This window comes from Pimephales promelas, chromosome 8 (genome assembly GCF_988280905.1).
Source record: "Pimephales promelas chromosome 8, fPimPro1.hap1.1, whole genome shotgun sequence".
Lineage (NCBI taxonomy): Eukaryota > Metazoa > Chordata > Actinopteri > Cypriniformes > Leuciscidae > Pimephales > Pimephales promelas.
Genome location: NC_142776.1, coordinates 21,488,161 through 21,505,485, shown reverse-complemented (window position 1 = coordinate 21,505,485; position 17,325 = coordinate 21,488,161). Strand labels below are relative to the sequence as shown.

Sequence of the window (17,325 nt, the reverse complement as noted above, 5' to 3'; positions counted from 1 at the left end):
TGTTATTTCACCATATTGTTCCAAATCCTTACTTTGGAAAAAAAAGAGGAGACATTGGGCAAGATGTTCAAACTGCACTTTCCCATGCAAATGCAAGATACATGAGAATAAAATGACATCATTGACTTGCCATGTTTGAATATACATAGCCTTGAATGAGATTTGAGAACTGCATGGGGAAACAGATTATCAGTGAGTAACAACTCAAATTTTGCATAGCCTATTTTTTTGTGTGTGTGTGTGTGTGTGTTCATACTTCCAGGTATCAAACTTTCTACTGTAAAGTGAAATGATTACTGTTTTTGTTTTATTTAGTTTTGTGTTTTGCTTTGTTTTGTGATCATACTGCCAAGTATAAAACTTTCTACTTCTTTTGAAAGAAAATTAATTTTCTAAAGAAATGTTTGCTGTTTTTGTTTATGTTATGTTTTGAGGTTTGTACTGGAAATTATGAGTAATCCTGAGTAATATACACTGCATACACATTACTGTCCTCTTTCTCACTCTCACTCACTCGCTCAGCAAAGCTGCCTTGTTACGTTAATGGACAGGAAACCTTGCACAAATATGAGGAAAGAGAAGCAAAGACAGAAAGCGAGTCAGACACAGAAAGAGAAAATAATCTGCTGACTGCTCACAGTTTGAGTCACATGATGCGAAAAGAGAACCTGAATAGTGCCACAGTCACTTCAGGCTGGTGGTTTCCATCTTGCGTCTTTCTCACATGCACACAGCTATAAAGAATGCGGTTATGTTCTATTGTCAATAAGAGCTCAGCAGTGACGGCCACTGTGTGGTGGGACAGAGCATGTGCGCCGGTGCATATACTGTAGATAAAGGACGTTTTCACAAGATTCTGCTTATTGTCATTAGCAGCTGTCACATGAGATGATACTCACAAGTCAAGTGTTATAAAGACTAATGAGAGATGTATGAGATGTGACAAAGTTCTTTGTCTCTTTGGTGATCGTGGGGTTGTGAATGGGGGGAGGGGTATTGTAATTGTAACCACCAAAACGCATCTGATGCATAAAAAGAAGAATCAATAACCGTTTGAGGTTACATTTATTTACATTTATTAAGTTGACTTAGTTATATGCATTTACAAATTGATTCATGGATGGATCTTGCTTGAGGAATACAGAAACATTAATGATATAAGTATAATAACCACAAAAATACAAAAAAAATAATGTATATAGCAATTGGTTGCAGTAATAAAAGTCATATAAATACGGATCCATATAACAACTTCATTTTAACAAGTGAAAACAAAACCAGTATTTCATGCCATCAAAAAAAACTGTAATTATTTACCTTACACATGAAAAGGTAGCCTACATTAAGTTACTAATTGACTAGTGTGAAGTGCAGATGAATCTAAATAGTCTAAATAACAAATAGCCGTCAAGGAATGTATAGTAGTATTCATTTCGACTCCTCACTGGTTTGTTACCCTACACACATTCTGACCACAGCTTTAGAGTGCTATAACCAGAAAAAAACACCCGAGGACCATTAAAACAATGATGCTGGGTTATTTTAACCCAATTTTGGGTAAAATATGGACAAACCCAGCCATTGGGTTACATTTTTAAATGACATTTTTTACCCAATGGCTGGGTTTGTCCATATTTTACCCAAAATTGGGTTAAAACAACCCAGCATTTTTTAGAGTACCAAATATGAAATTCATTAGCTTCACACTGATTTCATTGAAGGAGTAGTTCACTTTTAAAAAAACTTTTGCTGATAATTTACTCACCCCCATGTCATCCAAGATGTCCACGTCTTTCTTTCTTCAGTCAAAAAGAAATTAAGGTTTTTGATGAAAACATTCCAGAATTTTCTCCATATAATGGACTTCAATGGGAACCAAACGGTCCAAGGTCCAAATGAGAGTTTCAATGCAAACTGCTCAAAGGGCTTTAAACGAGACCAGACGATGAATCAGCGTCTTTTCTAGGACCCTTAGAGTCATGACTCAAAAAAAGATTTGTTCATTTTGATGAACGAGTTCGAACAGGAGAGTCACGAACGCTCATCTCCGAACAGAGCAAGGCAACCATTTGTGTTTATAAAACTTAAACTTTGTTATTTTTTGGTAACACTTTATTTTACGACCTGCAAACAACTGGGTAAGTACACAGAAATTACGGTGTACGTTTCTGTAATTATAGTGTACTTCCGTGTAAGTATAAGGGAACAATATGTTAAGTTTGGGGTAATAAAGGGGTAACAAGCAGATATACAACCTGCAAATAACTTCGTAAGTACAGTGAAATTACGATGTACGTTTCTGTAAATATAGTGTACTTCCGTGTAGGTATAAGGGAACAATATGTAAGTTTGGGGTAAAAAGGGGGTAACAAGCACCACTTTAATTTACAGCCCGCAGGAGTTACACTTACCCTGTAACTACGCAGAACAAGGGGGTAACAAGCACCACTTTAATTTACAGCCCGCAATGGTTACACTTACCCTGTAAATACACAGAACAAGGGGGTAACAAACGCTACTTACTATGTAGCAATACGAAACAACACTATTTGCACTGTAATTACAGAGAACGGTACTGTAATCAAGAAAATAAAACAACAACAAAAAAAGTTTTAATTACAGAGTATATTTGCCCTGACGTTAAAAGTGTCATTGCAATTCAATGGGATAAGGTAAGTACTAATTATCACAATGTACAGTTTAAATTAAAATCATAACAGAACATTATTATTTTGATTTAGCATTAAGTAATCTAGTAAGAAAAGCCAATAAATTTGATTTTTATCATATATATATATATATATATATATGTGTGTGTGTGTTTAATTTTCAACCCACAGATGTCAAAATTACCCTGTAACATTGCACAAGAACATATTTAGCCAGAAATGTGATACATTTTATTAACAACAGACGTACATTTTTTGCCTGGAATATATTAAAAGAATAGGTACCTGTTATTTTTTAACTAATTAAATAATTTGCTTGTATATCTGCTTGTTACCCCCTTATTACCCCAAACTTAATATATTGTTCCCTTATACCTACACGGAAGTACACTATAATTACAGAAACGTATATACATCGTAATTTCTGTGTACTTACGAAGTTATTTGCAGGTTGTATATCTGCTTGTTACCCCTTTATTACCCCAAACTTAACATATTGTTCCCTTATACTTACATGGAAGTACACTATAATTACAGAAACGTACACCGTAATTTCTGTGTACTTACCCAGTTGTTTGCGGGTCGTAAAATAAAGTGTTACCTATTTTTTTTAAATGAGCGATCGTTTTGCTTGATAAGACCTTTATTCATTGTCTGAAATCATTTAAAGTCCTTTGAACATTTTGCACTGAAACTGTCTTTTGGACCTCGAACCGTTTGGTGCCCAGTGAAGTCCATTATATGGAGAAAAATCATGGAATGTTTTCATCAAAAACCTTAATTTCTTTTCGACTGAAGAAAGAAAGACATGGACATCTTGGATGACATGGGGGTGAGTAAATTATCAGCAAGTTTTTTTTTTAAAGTGAACTACTCCTTTAAGAGTGTGCACTAAGGAAGTGCTGACAGTTTACAAAGAACGACTAAAAGCATGTCATTACAACATTAATATTTAAAAGGCAGTACACAGCCTTATACATGTCTTCTCAAACCTTGATAGAATCTTATGTCAACAGTTGTGATCTGACAACTGACTTAAACAGAACAGTCACTGGTACCCTCCCAAATTACTTTCACTTTAACATGTCCAAATCACATGCTTGGTGATGCAAAAGGCTGTTTGCAAGTTCCTGATCTTTAATTGACCATACACAGGAAGTGTGGGCAGAATCACTTAAACCGATGAAAAAAATATTAATTTGGCTCGCTCAGACTTCAAATATTAATTTGGCTCGCTCAGAACTCAGTCTTTGCACTCACAGAGCTCTCATGTGTCCCTTTCAGGTCCCCACTTGTAGCGCCGGACCCCCCTGACTTGTCTCTGCAGAAAAGCCTGCGAACGCTCCCCCTGAACTTCTCAGCAGCAAACAGGTACACCAGTGGATCCAAAGCCCCGTTCAGGCAGGTTAGCGAGGAAGTAAGACGGTTAGCAAGGGCTAGCGCTCTTTTGATTTGGCAGGATAGGTCTGGGTGTCCATGACCCAAGATAAAGGTTGCACGGCTTAAGTGATAGGGCAGAAAGCACACTATGTAGATGAGCATGACCAGACCGATGGTGCGTAGAGCTCGGAGTTTCAATGCCGGCTCCAGCCTCGAACCTTTTCGCAGACTGTTCACGATCAGCAGGTAGCAAGAAAGGGTGGCAATGAAAGGCGGCATGAAGGCTACGACGAGGGAGACGAGAGCACGGTGTGAGGCCTTTTCTCTGTACAGCTGCAAGCATACGGTAGAGCCATTGACTTCTGCGGTCTGCTTGGTGACCAGTAGGGGCGCCATAGACACTATCACTAAAGCCCAAAGCACAAAACTGGCAATGTGAGCGTAGCGAGGGCGCCTGACCTTGAGGGAGCGTACGGCGTGTACCACTGCAAGGTATCGATCGCCTGCAACACAGGCCAGGAAGTACAAACTGGCATACATGTTGACGTAAAAGAAGAAGCCTGCGAGACGGCAGGGGATTTCACCAAACGGCCAATGTCCCCCCGTTAAATGATAAGTGGCCCTGAGAGGTAAAACGAAGATGTAAAAGAGGTCAGCCACAGCGAGATGGAGCAGGAAGACATTGGCTGGAGAGGAGTTGGCTCTCTGGCGGGCGAAGATCCACAGGGCAAGGCTATTGCCGTTCAGCGCAAGAAGGAAAACGATGATGTAGTAGAATCCAAAGATCATATTCTCCACTGTATTATCCACAGGTGGACAGCTCTCCATGGATCGATTGGGCAGCAAGGTGGGGACTTCTGTAAGGGCGAACTGCATCTTTGTAACTGCAAAAAAGGAAAAGAAAGATATATATTTTTTATTTATAAATTTTCTTTAGTTTTAATTCACTTGTATAAAATAATCATGTACGTTGTATATTTGAATGTAGGAATATAGATAAATAATAAACTGAATTTCATAGTTATATTTTTTCCCTTGTGTGAGTGTAGTCCGAGCCAGTGTTGTTCGTTCTGTGTTTTAACTTGAAAAATCCTTTTAATGGAAAAAAAAACAAAAAAAAAAAACACGTCAGCTCACTTTCAACTGTCGTTAGTCTAAAGGACTTCTCCACAGGTACATGTACAGGTCCGTCTATAAAAATTAGCATATTGTGATAAAGTTCATTATTTTCCATAATGTAATGATAAAAATTTAACTTTCATATCTTTTAGATTCATTGCACACCAACTGAAATATTTCAGGTCTTTAATTGTTTTAATACTGATGATTTTGGCAAACAGCTCATGAAAACCCAAAATCTCAAAAAATTAGCATATCATGAAAAGGTTCTCTAAACGAGCTATTAACCTAATCATCTGAATCAACTAATTAACTCTAAACACCTGCAAAAGATTCCTGAGGCTTTTACAAACTCCCAGCCTGTTTCATTACTCAAAACCGCAATCATGGGTAAGACTGTCGACCTGACTGCTGTACAGAAGGCCATCATTGACAGCCTCAAGCAAGAGGGTAATTTCTGAACAAATAGGCTGTTCACAGAGTGCTGTATCAAGGCACCTCAGTGGGAAGACTGTGGGTAGGAAAAAGTGTGGCACAAAACACTTCACAACGAGAAGGGGTGACCGGACCCTGAGGAAGATTGTGGAGAAGGACCAATTCCAGACCTTGGGGGACCTGCGGAAGCAATGGACTGAGTCTGAAGTAGAGCCACCGTGCACAGGCGTGTGCAGGAAATGGGCTACAAGTGCCGCATTCCCCAGGTCAAGCCACTTTTGAACCAGAAACAGCGGCAGAAGCACCTGACCTGGGCTACAGAGAAGCAGCACTGGACTGTTGCTCAGTGGTTGCATGTCATTCGGAAATCAAGGTGCCAGAGTCTGGAGGAAGACTGGGGAGAAGGAAATGCCAAAATGCATGAAGTCCAGTGTCAAGTACCCACAGTCAGTGATGGTCTGGGGTGCTGGTGTTGGTCCACTGTGTTTTATCAAGGGCAGGGTCAATGCAGCTAGCTATCAGGAGATTTTGGGGCACTTTTCAGCATGACCTGGCACCTGCTCACAGTGCAAAACCACTGGTAAATGGTTTACTGACCATGGTATTACTGTGCTCAATTGGCCTTCCAACTCTCCTGACCGGAACCCCATAGAGAATCTGCGGGATATTGTGAAGAGAAAGTTGAGAGATGCAAGACCCAACACACAGCTTAAAGGGTTAGTTCACCCAAAAATGAAAATTCTGTCAGTATTTACTCACCCTCATGTTGTTTCAACCCCGTAAGACCTTCGTTCATCTTCGGAACACAAATTAAGATATTTAAGATATTAAGATCGCTCCTGCATACAGTCCATAGGCTTCTTGAGGTACTGGCTCTTGCTGTCCCTGAAAAGTCATTAAAGACATCATTAAAATAGTCCAAGTGACTACAGGGGCTCAATCTTAAGTTTATCAAACGACAAGAACACTTTTGTGCGCAAAAAAACAACAAAAATAACGACTTTATTTCAACTATTCACTTCCTTCTCCATGAGCCTGTAAGTCAGTTAACGTAGTGTGATTGCGTAGAGCTACGTCACACGTAGGCTCACTATTGGCCGACGCTGGTCATGTGTGTGTGATGCGTGTGACGTACAACAACAGAAGCTTACGCTATTAAACTAGTAACCTGACTCGCGCAGAGGGAGAAATAAACGAATAGTTGAAATAAAGTCGTTATTTTTGTTGTTTTTTTTGCGCACAAAAGTGTTCTCGTCGTTTGATAAACTTAAGATTGAGCCCCTGTAGTCACTTGGACTATTTTAACGATGTCTTTAATGACTTTTCGAGGACAGCAAGAGCCAGTCCCTCAAGAAGCCTATATGCAGGAGCGATCTTAATATCTTAAATATCTTAATTTGTGTTCCGAAGATGAACGAAGGTCTTACGGGGTTGGAACAACATGAGGGTGAGTAAATACTGACAGAATTTTCATTTTTGGGTGAACTAACCCTTTAAGGCTGCTATCGAAGCATCCTGGGCCTCGTTTCATTTATATCATTACATATGGAAAAAAAATGAACTATCACAATATGCAAATTTTTTGAGAAGGACCTGTACAATAATTGTTCACAGCTCACTGAACAAGCATAAAACACATTGTTTAAAAACTTCCCATACAAATATGTAGGTAATGCTTATTTGGATTTCTATTAAATTGTCTTTGAAGAACAGTATTCAGAAAAAAGGGCATTGTTTTGCTGAGTACATACAGTATATATATATACACACTATGGTCCAAAGTTTGTGGCCACTATGAATTCATACACGAAACAAACATTTTTATTCAGCCAAGATGCATTTAATTGTGACAATAAAGACTTCTACACTGACTCAAACCATTTTGTTTCCATGTTCTTTTAAACTGTTCAGAAATCAAAAAATACAGAAAACTGACGGTTTCCACAAAATATTAAGCAGGACAACTGTTTTCAGAATTAATCAATGCTTAAATGCATTCTTAAGCATCAAATCAGCATATAAGAATGATTTCTGAAGGATCGTGTGACACTGAAGACTGGAGTGATGCTGAAAATTCAGCTGAATATGCTACAATTGAAACATAAAAATAGAAAACAGTTATTTTTAATTGTAATAATTCAAAATTTTACTGCATTCTTAATCAAACACATGCAGTCTTGGTGAAGCTCAATTCAAAAGCATCTTGAACAGTATCAAATAATATTACTAGATAGTTCAATATAAAATATAAAATAAATAAACCTTCAATAAATCTAATTGAATAAATAATGTCTTGTGCTCTAGTGGCACATTCCAAAATTGTATAAACTGCACCAGCGTATAAAATAACATTTCTCAATATTTCTAAATAAAAAAATGAAACTTTATTATTAGAATTATTATGAATTTTTATCTGAGCAGCTGAGATGGTGCCTCTTATAGAGCTGCTGCCCTTGACTAACTGCCTAATTTCCATATAGGGAACAAATTTCAACAAAAAAAAAAAAAAAACCCATCAAAAACTGAGAGATCAACAAAAATATACATGTTTGGCAAACACTTCCATCCCACATCATGTATGGTGCATTTCATTTTTTGCTAAAAAATAAAAGATACAAAAATAAGAATTTTCTCAAAGAAATTAAAATCTGAGAAAAGAAAAGAGCAAGTTTACATCTGGCTTTGGGAATATGTTTCCAAACTCCCCTGTTATCAAAACATGTTTACAAAAATGGAGCAAAGGACATAGCACTGACGCACCAAGAAACACTTTTTCTTCCAGCAAACGGCAGTAAACATTGATCCGCCACTAATTCGAGTAGTGAGGGAGGGAGTGTTACAGCTGTCTGGCTGTTTGGCAGCACCTCATAGATATATTTGTCATGTCTCAGGAGTCTGAGCAGATATCCCTGCAAGGCAGTGCACCTCCACACACACTGCATGAAGGTGTTGTAGTGCATCTGGTGGCCACACCTTTGTCATGAGACCCCAGAGTCACTTCCAGCTATCTGCTTACAGTCTGACCCAGCTGTCCTCATGGCATTCTTGTTTGTCAAATCATTGGCGGGTGCCCAGGGCGGCTTATCCTAAACTCAAACAGTTGCTCTATTAGTTATCAGGCCAAATGAAGCATCTGCAGGGATGAGATGAAGACCTTTTTAAAAAAAGATTCAAAGTATAGTTACTATTTGAGCTATAGTTGACAATATGGATTTTTTTTTAACTCTTAGAGAGTATGAATATTGCATAATAAGGTTGATGTTTCAATAACTTATGTTGAAGGATGAATGACATGATGCTCATTTTTTGACAGGAACTGCTTAAAAGAATTATTCCATGCATACAATGATTGTACACATCTTCAATGATGTTTTTAATTTCTGAATTAAAATTCAATAGGGCAAGGTCACAACTATATTACATGGAATGATGATATCACAATGTAACATATCAAAATGGTGGAAAAAAAGCCTTTTTAATGAAATTCTTGAACACAAAAATGTTCTGAGAAACAAATCTGCTATACTACTTAGTGAAATGTGGTCTTCCATACAAAAAAAATATAATAATAAAAAAAACAGAAAAAAGAGGAAATGATAATAAGGGTAGGCCTATTTATTTCTTTGACTCAGTCCAAATGCAAAAAAGTGAAAGTGTCATGTAAAAGGCCATGTAAGGTAACCCATACTCAGAATTTGTCCTCTGCCTTTAACCCATTCAACGAAACGACTTGCTGAAACATTCTAAGACTGACTGAACAAACTTACAGACTGTTTCCAATGAAGCAGCAGATTTTAAACTGAATGAATGCAACCGTCTCTGACTCGCTCGTTTGGACATGATCAGTCCAAGCGACACGATACCATTAATTTTCAATGGTGAGCGGGCGACTTCATGCTGGATGGGGTGTGTCTGACAATGCGACAAAGTTGCGAAATTTGTAGCTTTATGCAAATGAAGAGCGATTTTTGACAGCGACAACCAATAGGAGTGAAGTCAGTGGAGCACGTCACTCTTCAATGCTGAGTCTGACCGAGGCAAGTTGAACGAGCTCATTTTAGCAGTCAGAATCTGTCCTATAATTTATGATATATCTTCGTGTCCAACAGTGGTGTTCACCTTACTGACTCCGTGTCTGAATGGTTTCGGGAATCCAGATAGACCGGTATTTACCGTTTGCTGCAGTTAAATAGCCGTGATGACAAAGAGCACTCACTTTTTCTCGTTCATCTTTAACATCATGCATTTTATTTACTGATTCCATAAATATTTAGACTTTTCCTTCCAAAATATTTCTTTGTAGTGGCAATAAAACGTATTTGTTGTCTAACATTCCCAACCAGTAGTGGGAATGCCCTCCAGCGTAGCCACTGGCAACCTGAGGCGACAAAGTCGGGTGTAGCTTTAGACTCATTAAGATTGCTACACACATCCAGAGCAGTGGGCAGCCTTTTTTGCTGCGCCACCCGGGGAGCGATTGGGGGTTAGGGCACCGCAGACCACTTTCCTGCCGGTATTTAGAATCAAACATGCAACCTTCGGATTACCAGTCTGACTCTCTAACCATTAGGCCACGACTTCCCACATCCAAGATCAGTGGTTTGAATTTAAAAATAATATACCGGTAAAACACAGAGTGGACATGTGGAAGACATTAAATTAATGAGTACTGAAACAAAAAAGAAAGATCATACTGTAATTCCACACATATTGTCATTCCACACCCTTCAGAGTACTGAAGATATTAAAATGTAGCTTTTCCCAGTATTAAGAGCAAACAGCCTGTCTTTGTGGCTAAAATCTGCTACCAACACATTTCACAATAACCTCTCACTGGAGTTGTAATAATAGAGGAACTCTGTCAATATTTTCAGAACAGTATGGACAAACCCAAAAGTGGGTGTGTACAAAGGATTGTCTCAAGATCCTGCTAAAGGGAAATGCTGATTTGTAACTGAGGGGAGTAAATTCTCAAGTCCCAAAACATGCCCAACCCTCCGGTAATTCAAACAGATAAAAGTAGAGAACTAAAAAACAAAAAGCTGTCCTGAACTGGAGTCAAAAAGGCGTGATTGCGATAGAGAAATCCAGATAGTTAATAGATGGCTCTGGTGGTTTTCTGGTGTGTGGTATGAAACTACACAGTGTGGTCCAGGAAAAACACATTTCCTCAGATAAAATATGAGAATTTCTAATGAAATAAAACTATAGCCCAGTAGCACTAGTCCAAATGCTTTGTGGTTGTCTTGGAAAACATGCTACCAAAAGCTTTGTAGAACTAGGAACCTCCTCCACAGCCTGCCAACAATACAAAATCACTTTTGTGTTAAAGAAATAAGTAAGGGTCAAGCTGGGGTTGCAATGTGACACTAATGCTCCTATCCCATATCCACAAAAGAAGCAGAAGTAATTACAGGCGTGAGGCGCACTGCAGATTAACTAAAGCTGTGGGGACCAACATGCTTACAGGAACTCAAAGGGAAACTCAATATATAATTTTTTTTTTTTTTTTTTTTTACATTACACACAGCCTAATGAAATATGACCACATGAAAGCAAATGCATGTCCAATTCAATTTTTTATATTTGATCCCCTGAAGTGATTTTTGACTGATTAATCTTGGCCAAGTAGTTTTTTACTTTATCATGCAGTGCTAAAATGACCTTCCAGAGACCAGTAACTCATAACATTGCCTTGAGTAAGTCTACTATGAACATGCACATTTAGATCCTGGGAACAAGGGAAATGCAATAGTGATTCTATAAATTAAAAATATTAATAAAAAAAAAAATTCATGACATGCACTTAAACTGGGAAAATGCAATATAGAAATTATATAAAAATAGTAATAAAAACATTAACAGTGCATAAAATAAATTGTTTAAATGGCATGCATAAGCTACACTGAAATTAATTATTGCTTAACTTAAGTTAACTAAAGTAAGTTGCCTCATTGAAACTAAAAAATTGAGTTAATGCAACAAATGATTTTTTTCAGTGTAGAAAACAATACAGTCTTTTTTTTTAAATTATATCAAAAATACATGAGACAACATGAGACATGAGAGAAAGTTTGAAATCTATAAAACAACACAGTGTATGACAGACTCACCAGAGATGTTGATCCCTCAACAGCCCATGCAGTAGTGAAGGAGTTGAGTTGAGGAGAGAGAGAGTGAGAGAGAGACTTCTGGACTTTCTTACAGCTGCCTGAAAAGCGAAAGCAAACTAGCAGCTTCTGTTCAGAGGCAGTGGAGTTCAATGGAGTTGAGACTCTACTCTCCTAGGCTGAGCTGGATTTGAGATACGATTTACTGTGGCTCTTTTTGTGTAGCCAACAAATTTGATCACAAAAACGCAGTTCGCGATGGGAAGGCTCTAATGTGACCCTTGACCTCAGCCTTTCTTTGCAATGCTATTTTCTTCTGAGGGCCACTTGTGCGCTCCACAATAACCCGAGTCAGAAGAAGCGGCACATTTCGACAGGGGGAGAATAATGGCATGCCTTGGTCGCAATGTGGAGCCGGTGGGGTACCATGGCAACGGGGACTAGCGTGCCTATAGGTCAGAAACCCCCCTCCTTCAACCATATCAATAAACAGAAGATGAAGTGAGCATTTAACGGGACAGTTTATGAATAAAGACTAGAGATTATCTATTGCAGACTGTGGAAAGCCAGACAGGCGAGGCCCCTTGGAACTCAGAGAATGAGAGGGACGAAATTTGAGCAGAAAACACAAGGGCGAGTGGGACAGAGAATAACAGACTGAGCTCCTTGTTTCTCGGGTCCCTGCTGTGGACTATTGGGGCATCATACAGAGGCCAGAAATAAGGCCATGTGATCCTCAGACAGATGTGCAGCCCCGAGCGAACAGCAAAAGCAATAATCTGTCTTTCATTCTGGGAGATCACAGCTGTGTAGGACACACATCATCTCTTTTTCTTCTGTTTGGGCCAGTCTTCAGTGATATGCTAATATAGTTCACTTTACTGAATGCGCCCACTATTTAGTTTACCAGAATAGGCTAAATAATATACTGCCAAGTCTTAATTGGGACGTCTCCAAGCCTCATTTTATGCTGCCCCACGAGACTTTGTTGCCCCGGGGCAAAACACAGCGTAACATGACTGTTAACCAGTGAATAACTAGTCTACTGTCAGATTCAAGAGCTGAAACAGTTTGATGTTCATCATGACAAAACAACAGGCGTATGTAGCCTAATTTCATTTTTGAACAAACACCCAGAATACATTGGCCTCTGTGATGAATAATAAGCATGTACAAATGCTGCGAGTAGTGCCTCATAGTCATTTATTTAACAATTTTACATAAAAACTTGAAATACATCAAAAACTAAGTATGATTCAAAGACCATGATGATTCATTTGTATCATTAAATATTAGTGAAGCAGTAAACAAACTGAAATTACAGTCTTCCTCACACATTCTGCCATTATATTAAGAAAAAACAGGCATAACAGTTGGCATCAAACATTTTGCAAGATATAGCACATTGAAAAATAAAATCAGACAAATATTCAGTTTGATAAATCAATAACAGAGTATTTCTCATTGGCTACACTCTTAGAAGAAAAGGTTCGTATTTGGAACCCCTAAAAGGGTCTAAATAGAACCCTTTTTAAGGGTTCCTCTTTGTAACCAGGAAAAAGGTTCTATATGGAACATTTTGGGTTCATTCATTTTGTCCTTTCCGAATTAAATATTTCATATTGTTGACAAACATTAAGACCCTAAAATGTATTTGTGAATGATCACAAAATTCAAGATATGGGGGTTAGAAAATGTATATATTTGCCATTTCAGTTTTTCTCCTCCAAAAATCAGCATGATTAAAATGTGATATTAAGTTACAACAACAGTTTAATATACAATAATTGAGTTACAACTTTACAACAAATTACAACAAAATGTTGCAGAATAATGTATATATTAGAGCCCGACCGATAAAGGATTTTGAAGGCCGATACCGATACAGATATTTGTTGGTATTTGTTTTAAAATCCGATATTCCGATATATCAGCCGATATTTATTTTTTTTTTTCCAGAAACACGCAACAAAATATTAACAGATTTCCCTAACATTAGTTATTTGTAGTTATTTATGAGTTTTAACTAAAATAATATGATAATGCATTTTAAAAAGAAACAATACAAGTTTCTTTTATTGTCACAACAGAACAGAGGAACATCAAAATATATTAAAGTTCTGATAAATAAAATAATAATTAGTCCCTACATTGCAACCTGGATCAGAAGGATGTGTAGCACGTTATACACGAGTGTTTCCAACAGGGACCGTGTAGAGTGCTCTCTGGTGAACAAATTATACAACTCCAACACTCGTGACATGGTTAAAGCATGTTTCATCCGGTTTTTTTTTTAAATATTCATTTATCGGCCATTATAACTGCCGATACCAATAGTTTGGAAAATGCCTAATATCGGCCTGCCGATAAACCGGTCTGGCTCTAGTATATATGAATGAATAATAGCCTATAAAGAACCTTTGTGCCAAAAGGGTTCTTTCTTGTCATTATAGAACCTTTTTAGCATAAAAGACTCTTTGGAGTTGAGTAAAGAACCCTAATGAACCCTTTTTTCTAAGAGTGTACTGTTTCCATGTGATTGTGTGCCCTTAAAGAAAGGGAGAGTAAACTCATTGCTGCTGTTATCTTTAGTCAAAGTGCTGATTTCTTCTTTGTCCTTTCCTCTCATTAAGATACATGTTGACGTAGGAAGTCAGCAGGTCATCTATTTTATAGCCCTAATGAACACAGAATTCTGTTATTTTGAGATTCTTTTGAGTCATTTCTTTGACTGGAGTAAGCAACATCTGTGTCACTCACCAGGGAAGTTTCACACAGGATTTTGTTCCCTTTGACAAGGTTTCCTACAGTCATGTGGAAGTATGTGCTTCCACTGCACCAGTTTGCAATCTTGTTGTATGGATGCACTGCCAGAATGTCCTTGAACAGAAGAAGAATTCAATTAGTCCAACAAAATGATTCATATTTTAAGCAGACAATGCAACTTCACTTTCAAGGTTACAGTTTTACAACTCATTTGAGGTCTTACTTAAATACTTGTTTAAAAGCGTTGTGATCATTTGATGATACCTTTGTCTTGGGGTGAATGATAGTGACGCCCTGTTTACTGATGGCAATCCTCACAATGTCAGGAAAATTGGGCTCTGATGTTTGCTGTAATATCAAGCATCATCTTATTCACAGTTTTTAAGAGCAATATTAGTAAAATTGTTATTGTGATGCAGGCTGAAATTGCTTACTTTCACATCAAAAAAGGCACAGCCAAATGTAGGCCATTTATAGACAATCTTCAAAAAGCCAATGATTGCCTGATCCACAGACATGCCCGCTTGCTTATTGTACTCAGCAAAAATGTGCTGTTGATGAATGTTTGTGTACAAGAAACACTTTAGAAACATAACATTACATATCCACAGCATTAATTCATAAACATCAATGCTTAGAAGAGCAGTGTACTGGAACTGACCTTCTTCCATTCATCAGCAGACATGGCTTTAAGCTGGTCATTAGGCACCAGGTCTTTCAGCATCCTCGGAATCATGGGAAACTGAGTTTTATCATTGTCCACTTTCACTCTGAAGAGGAGAGCGGCGAGAGCCACCATTTCTTCTTTGGTACAACGGTGATAACCTCTCAAGTATTTCGGCAACTCCTAAATAGTGTGAGAAAAAGGAAAAAAAAACATTTGCAAGATGTAAACAACCATTTTGGAAGTGTAAACAACCAAACAGGAAGTGCTTCTGGACCAGCGTTGTTTACATCTTGCAAAATACAACACTGGTCCAGAAGCACTTCCTGTTTCAGTTTTTTAACACTACATAAAAGCTGGGATAAATTACAACCAACAGAACATATAAAACTGAATCAAGAAGTTAAACAAATAACTTTAAGATGTTTTCTTTACATGTGAAATAAAGAAAACAGTTACAAACTGAAACAGGAAGTGTTTCTGGACCAGTTACATCTTGTAAAATGGTCTATAATCTACACTACCATTCAAAAGAAGGATTTTTTCATGTTTTCTAAAGTCTCATGCTCACCAAGACTGCATTTATTTGATCAAAAATACCATTTTATATACATTTTTGTATTATATACAATATAATATTTCCACAGCCATTCCTCCAGTCTTGTGTCACATAATCCTTCAGAAATCATTCTAATATGCTAATTTGGTGCTCATGAATAATTATCATTATCAATGTTGAAAACTTGCTTAATGTTTCTGGAAACCATTGCATTTTTTCACACTTGTTTAATGAATAGAAATAACACTATGTATTTGAAAAAGAAACCTTTTGTAACATTATTATGTATTTACTGTATCTTTCGATCAATTTAATTGCATCCTTACTGAATAAAAGTGTTTACAAAGAAAAAACGTATTGACCCCAAATTTTTGAATGTTTTTCTACCCAAGTTACAAATATACAGTTCTTACATGGGAATCCATGCACTATCAAGATGACACATATTGCCAGTACCTGTGGGTAATGGAAGATCAGATCTGCCTCCACATCTCTCCCAGGGCTAATGTTGAACCATAGTTTTCTCATAAAGAAAACAGTGTAAGGGACAGTCACTGGACCCCCTGCTGTTTAAAACAGTGTCAGTAATGTCAATAAGATTAGAATTTAGTGACTGACTTGTGAATAACTTGTTCTACATAATCAATAATCCTATTGAAAATCACCTTGATTCGCTCTCTTAGCTCTCTTGGACCAATCAGTAATCTGTCTCAGGCTGTCAAAGAAGTAGTCCGTTTCAGTCAGACTCAGAACCTGCCAGAAAGAGAGCGGCAGAATAACATACAGAAAAAGCATGTGTAAAAATTCCTGCAATAAATTAATAAAGGAACATGGGATCATTAACCACTGTAAAAAGAGGGGGATGTGTGTCTCCCAATAATCAGATAGAGATTTAACAAATGTGTTTTTAAGATTTTGAATACAAGGTTACAGCCATGGCTGTTAGTTATACATCACGGTAGCCTGGGGTACAAACCTTATCAGGAGTTTTCACGAAAAGGCTGAAACCATCAGCAGAGGACAACATGAGTTTTTGAGAAACGCTCTGGACCAGGTCTTTTATCTTGGTGTTGGTTGCCACCTCAAAATTCTGTCCAGAAGGTAAAATAAATAAATAAATAAATTCAGAGACACTGGATTGATTCAAGGAATAAGATGCATAGTTTATATTTGGCAGCAAATTCACTGTAGATTTCATGTGTATTCAACTACTATTATTTTTTTTTTTACCATTTTGAACTGTAAAAAAATGTTCGTGGTGCAAACTACTAGCACAGACACACACACACACACACACGCGCAGACAAAGGCCCACTATTCACTGAGAGTCTTATGCCAGATGACAGAACGGCCACTTGCCATTTGGAGCCAGTGCTGCATTGCCACTGAAAATGTTACATTTTAAAATTTTGTACATCCACTTTTTATGACTTTACGTTTAAAGTCATACGTTTAAAGGCTTGACTTTACGACAACTTAAATGTTGAGATGTTAAGTTTTGGTGATGTATTCCACATGGTCGTCCCCAAAATAATGTTGTATAACTGGCTTACATCCATTAAACTTTGTTGAAACTGCAAAACTTAATTGATAGTCCTGAAAACATCAGTTGTGTTGCAAACA

General features: G+C 37.5%; 2 protein-coding genes across 5 annotated transcripts in view; both read right to left on the bottom strand.

The window, feature by feature from the left end:
- Window positions 1-1,052: 1,052 nt before the first annotated feature.
- On the bottom strand, window positions 1,053-11,928 carry gpr17 (G protein-coupled receptor 17). 3 transcript variants are annotated; one of them, XM_039691424.2, is made up of 2 exons: window positions 11,717-11,928; window positions 1,053-4,933 (listed from the first exon to the last, which is right to left on the bottom strand). In XM_039691424.2, the coding sequence occupies exon 2, from the start codon at window positions 4,923-4,925 to the stop codon at window positions 3,906-3,908; it is 1,020 nt and encodes a 339-aa protein (XP_039547358.2). In that variant the 5' UTR covers window positions 4,926-4,933; window positions 11,717-11,928; the 3' UTR covers window positions 1,053-3,905. The 3 variants fall into 3 exon arrangements, with proteins under 3 accessions (XP_039547358.2, XP_039547359.2, XP_039547360.2); XM_039691425.2 differs by lacking the exon at window positions 11,717-11,928 and adding an exon at window positions 8,364-8,660; XM_039691426.2 differs by lacking the exon at window positions 11,717-11,928 and adding an exon at window positions 6,201-6,277.
- A 2,070-nt stretch (window positions 11,929-13,998) lies between these two features.
- myo7ba (myosin VIIBa) overlaps window positions 13,999-17,325 on the bottom strand; it is a 32,993-nt gene continuing 29,666 nt past the window's right edge. Inside the window, exons 41-48 of one of the 2 annotated variants that reach the window (XM_089134144.1) lie at window positions 16,679-16,792; window positions 16,368-16,455; window positions 16,159-16,265; window positions 15,141-15,326; window positions 14,914-15,030; window positions 14,744-14,827; window positions 14,474-14,593; window positions 13,999-14,391 (exon numbers count right to left, since the gene is read on the bottom strand). In XM_089134144.1, coding sequence (XP_088990270.1) covers window positions 14,302-14,391; window positions 14,474-14,593; window positions 14,744-14,827; window positions 14,914-15,030; window positions 15,141-15,326; window positions 16,159-16,265; window positions 16,368-16,455; window positions 16,679-16,792 — 906 coding nt within the window. In that variant the 3' untranslated portion in view covers window positions 13,999-14,301. Of the gene's footprint in view, window positions 14,392-14,473; window positions 14,594-14,743; window positions 14,828-14,913; window positions 15,031-15,140; window positions 15,327-16,158; window positions 16,269-16,367; window positions 16,456-16,678; window positions 16,793-17,325 lie in introns of both variants that reach the window. The other variant, XM_039691511.2, reaches the window with a different exon arrangement.

What these genes read in the sequence shown, in the direction of transcription:
- gpr17 (XM_039691424.2), bottom strand. Translation starts at nt 4,925, where the DNA reads ATGCAGTTCGCCCTTACAGAAGTCCCCACCTTGCTGCCCAATCGATCC.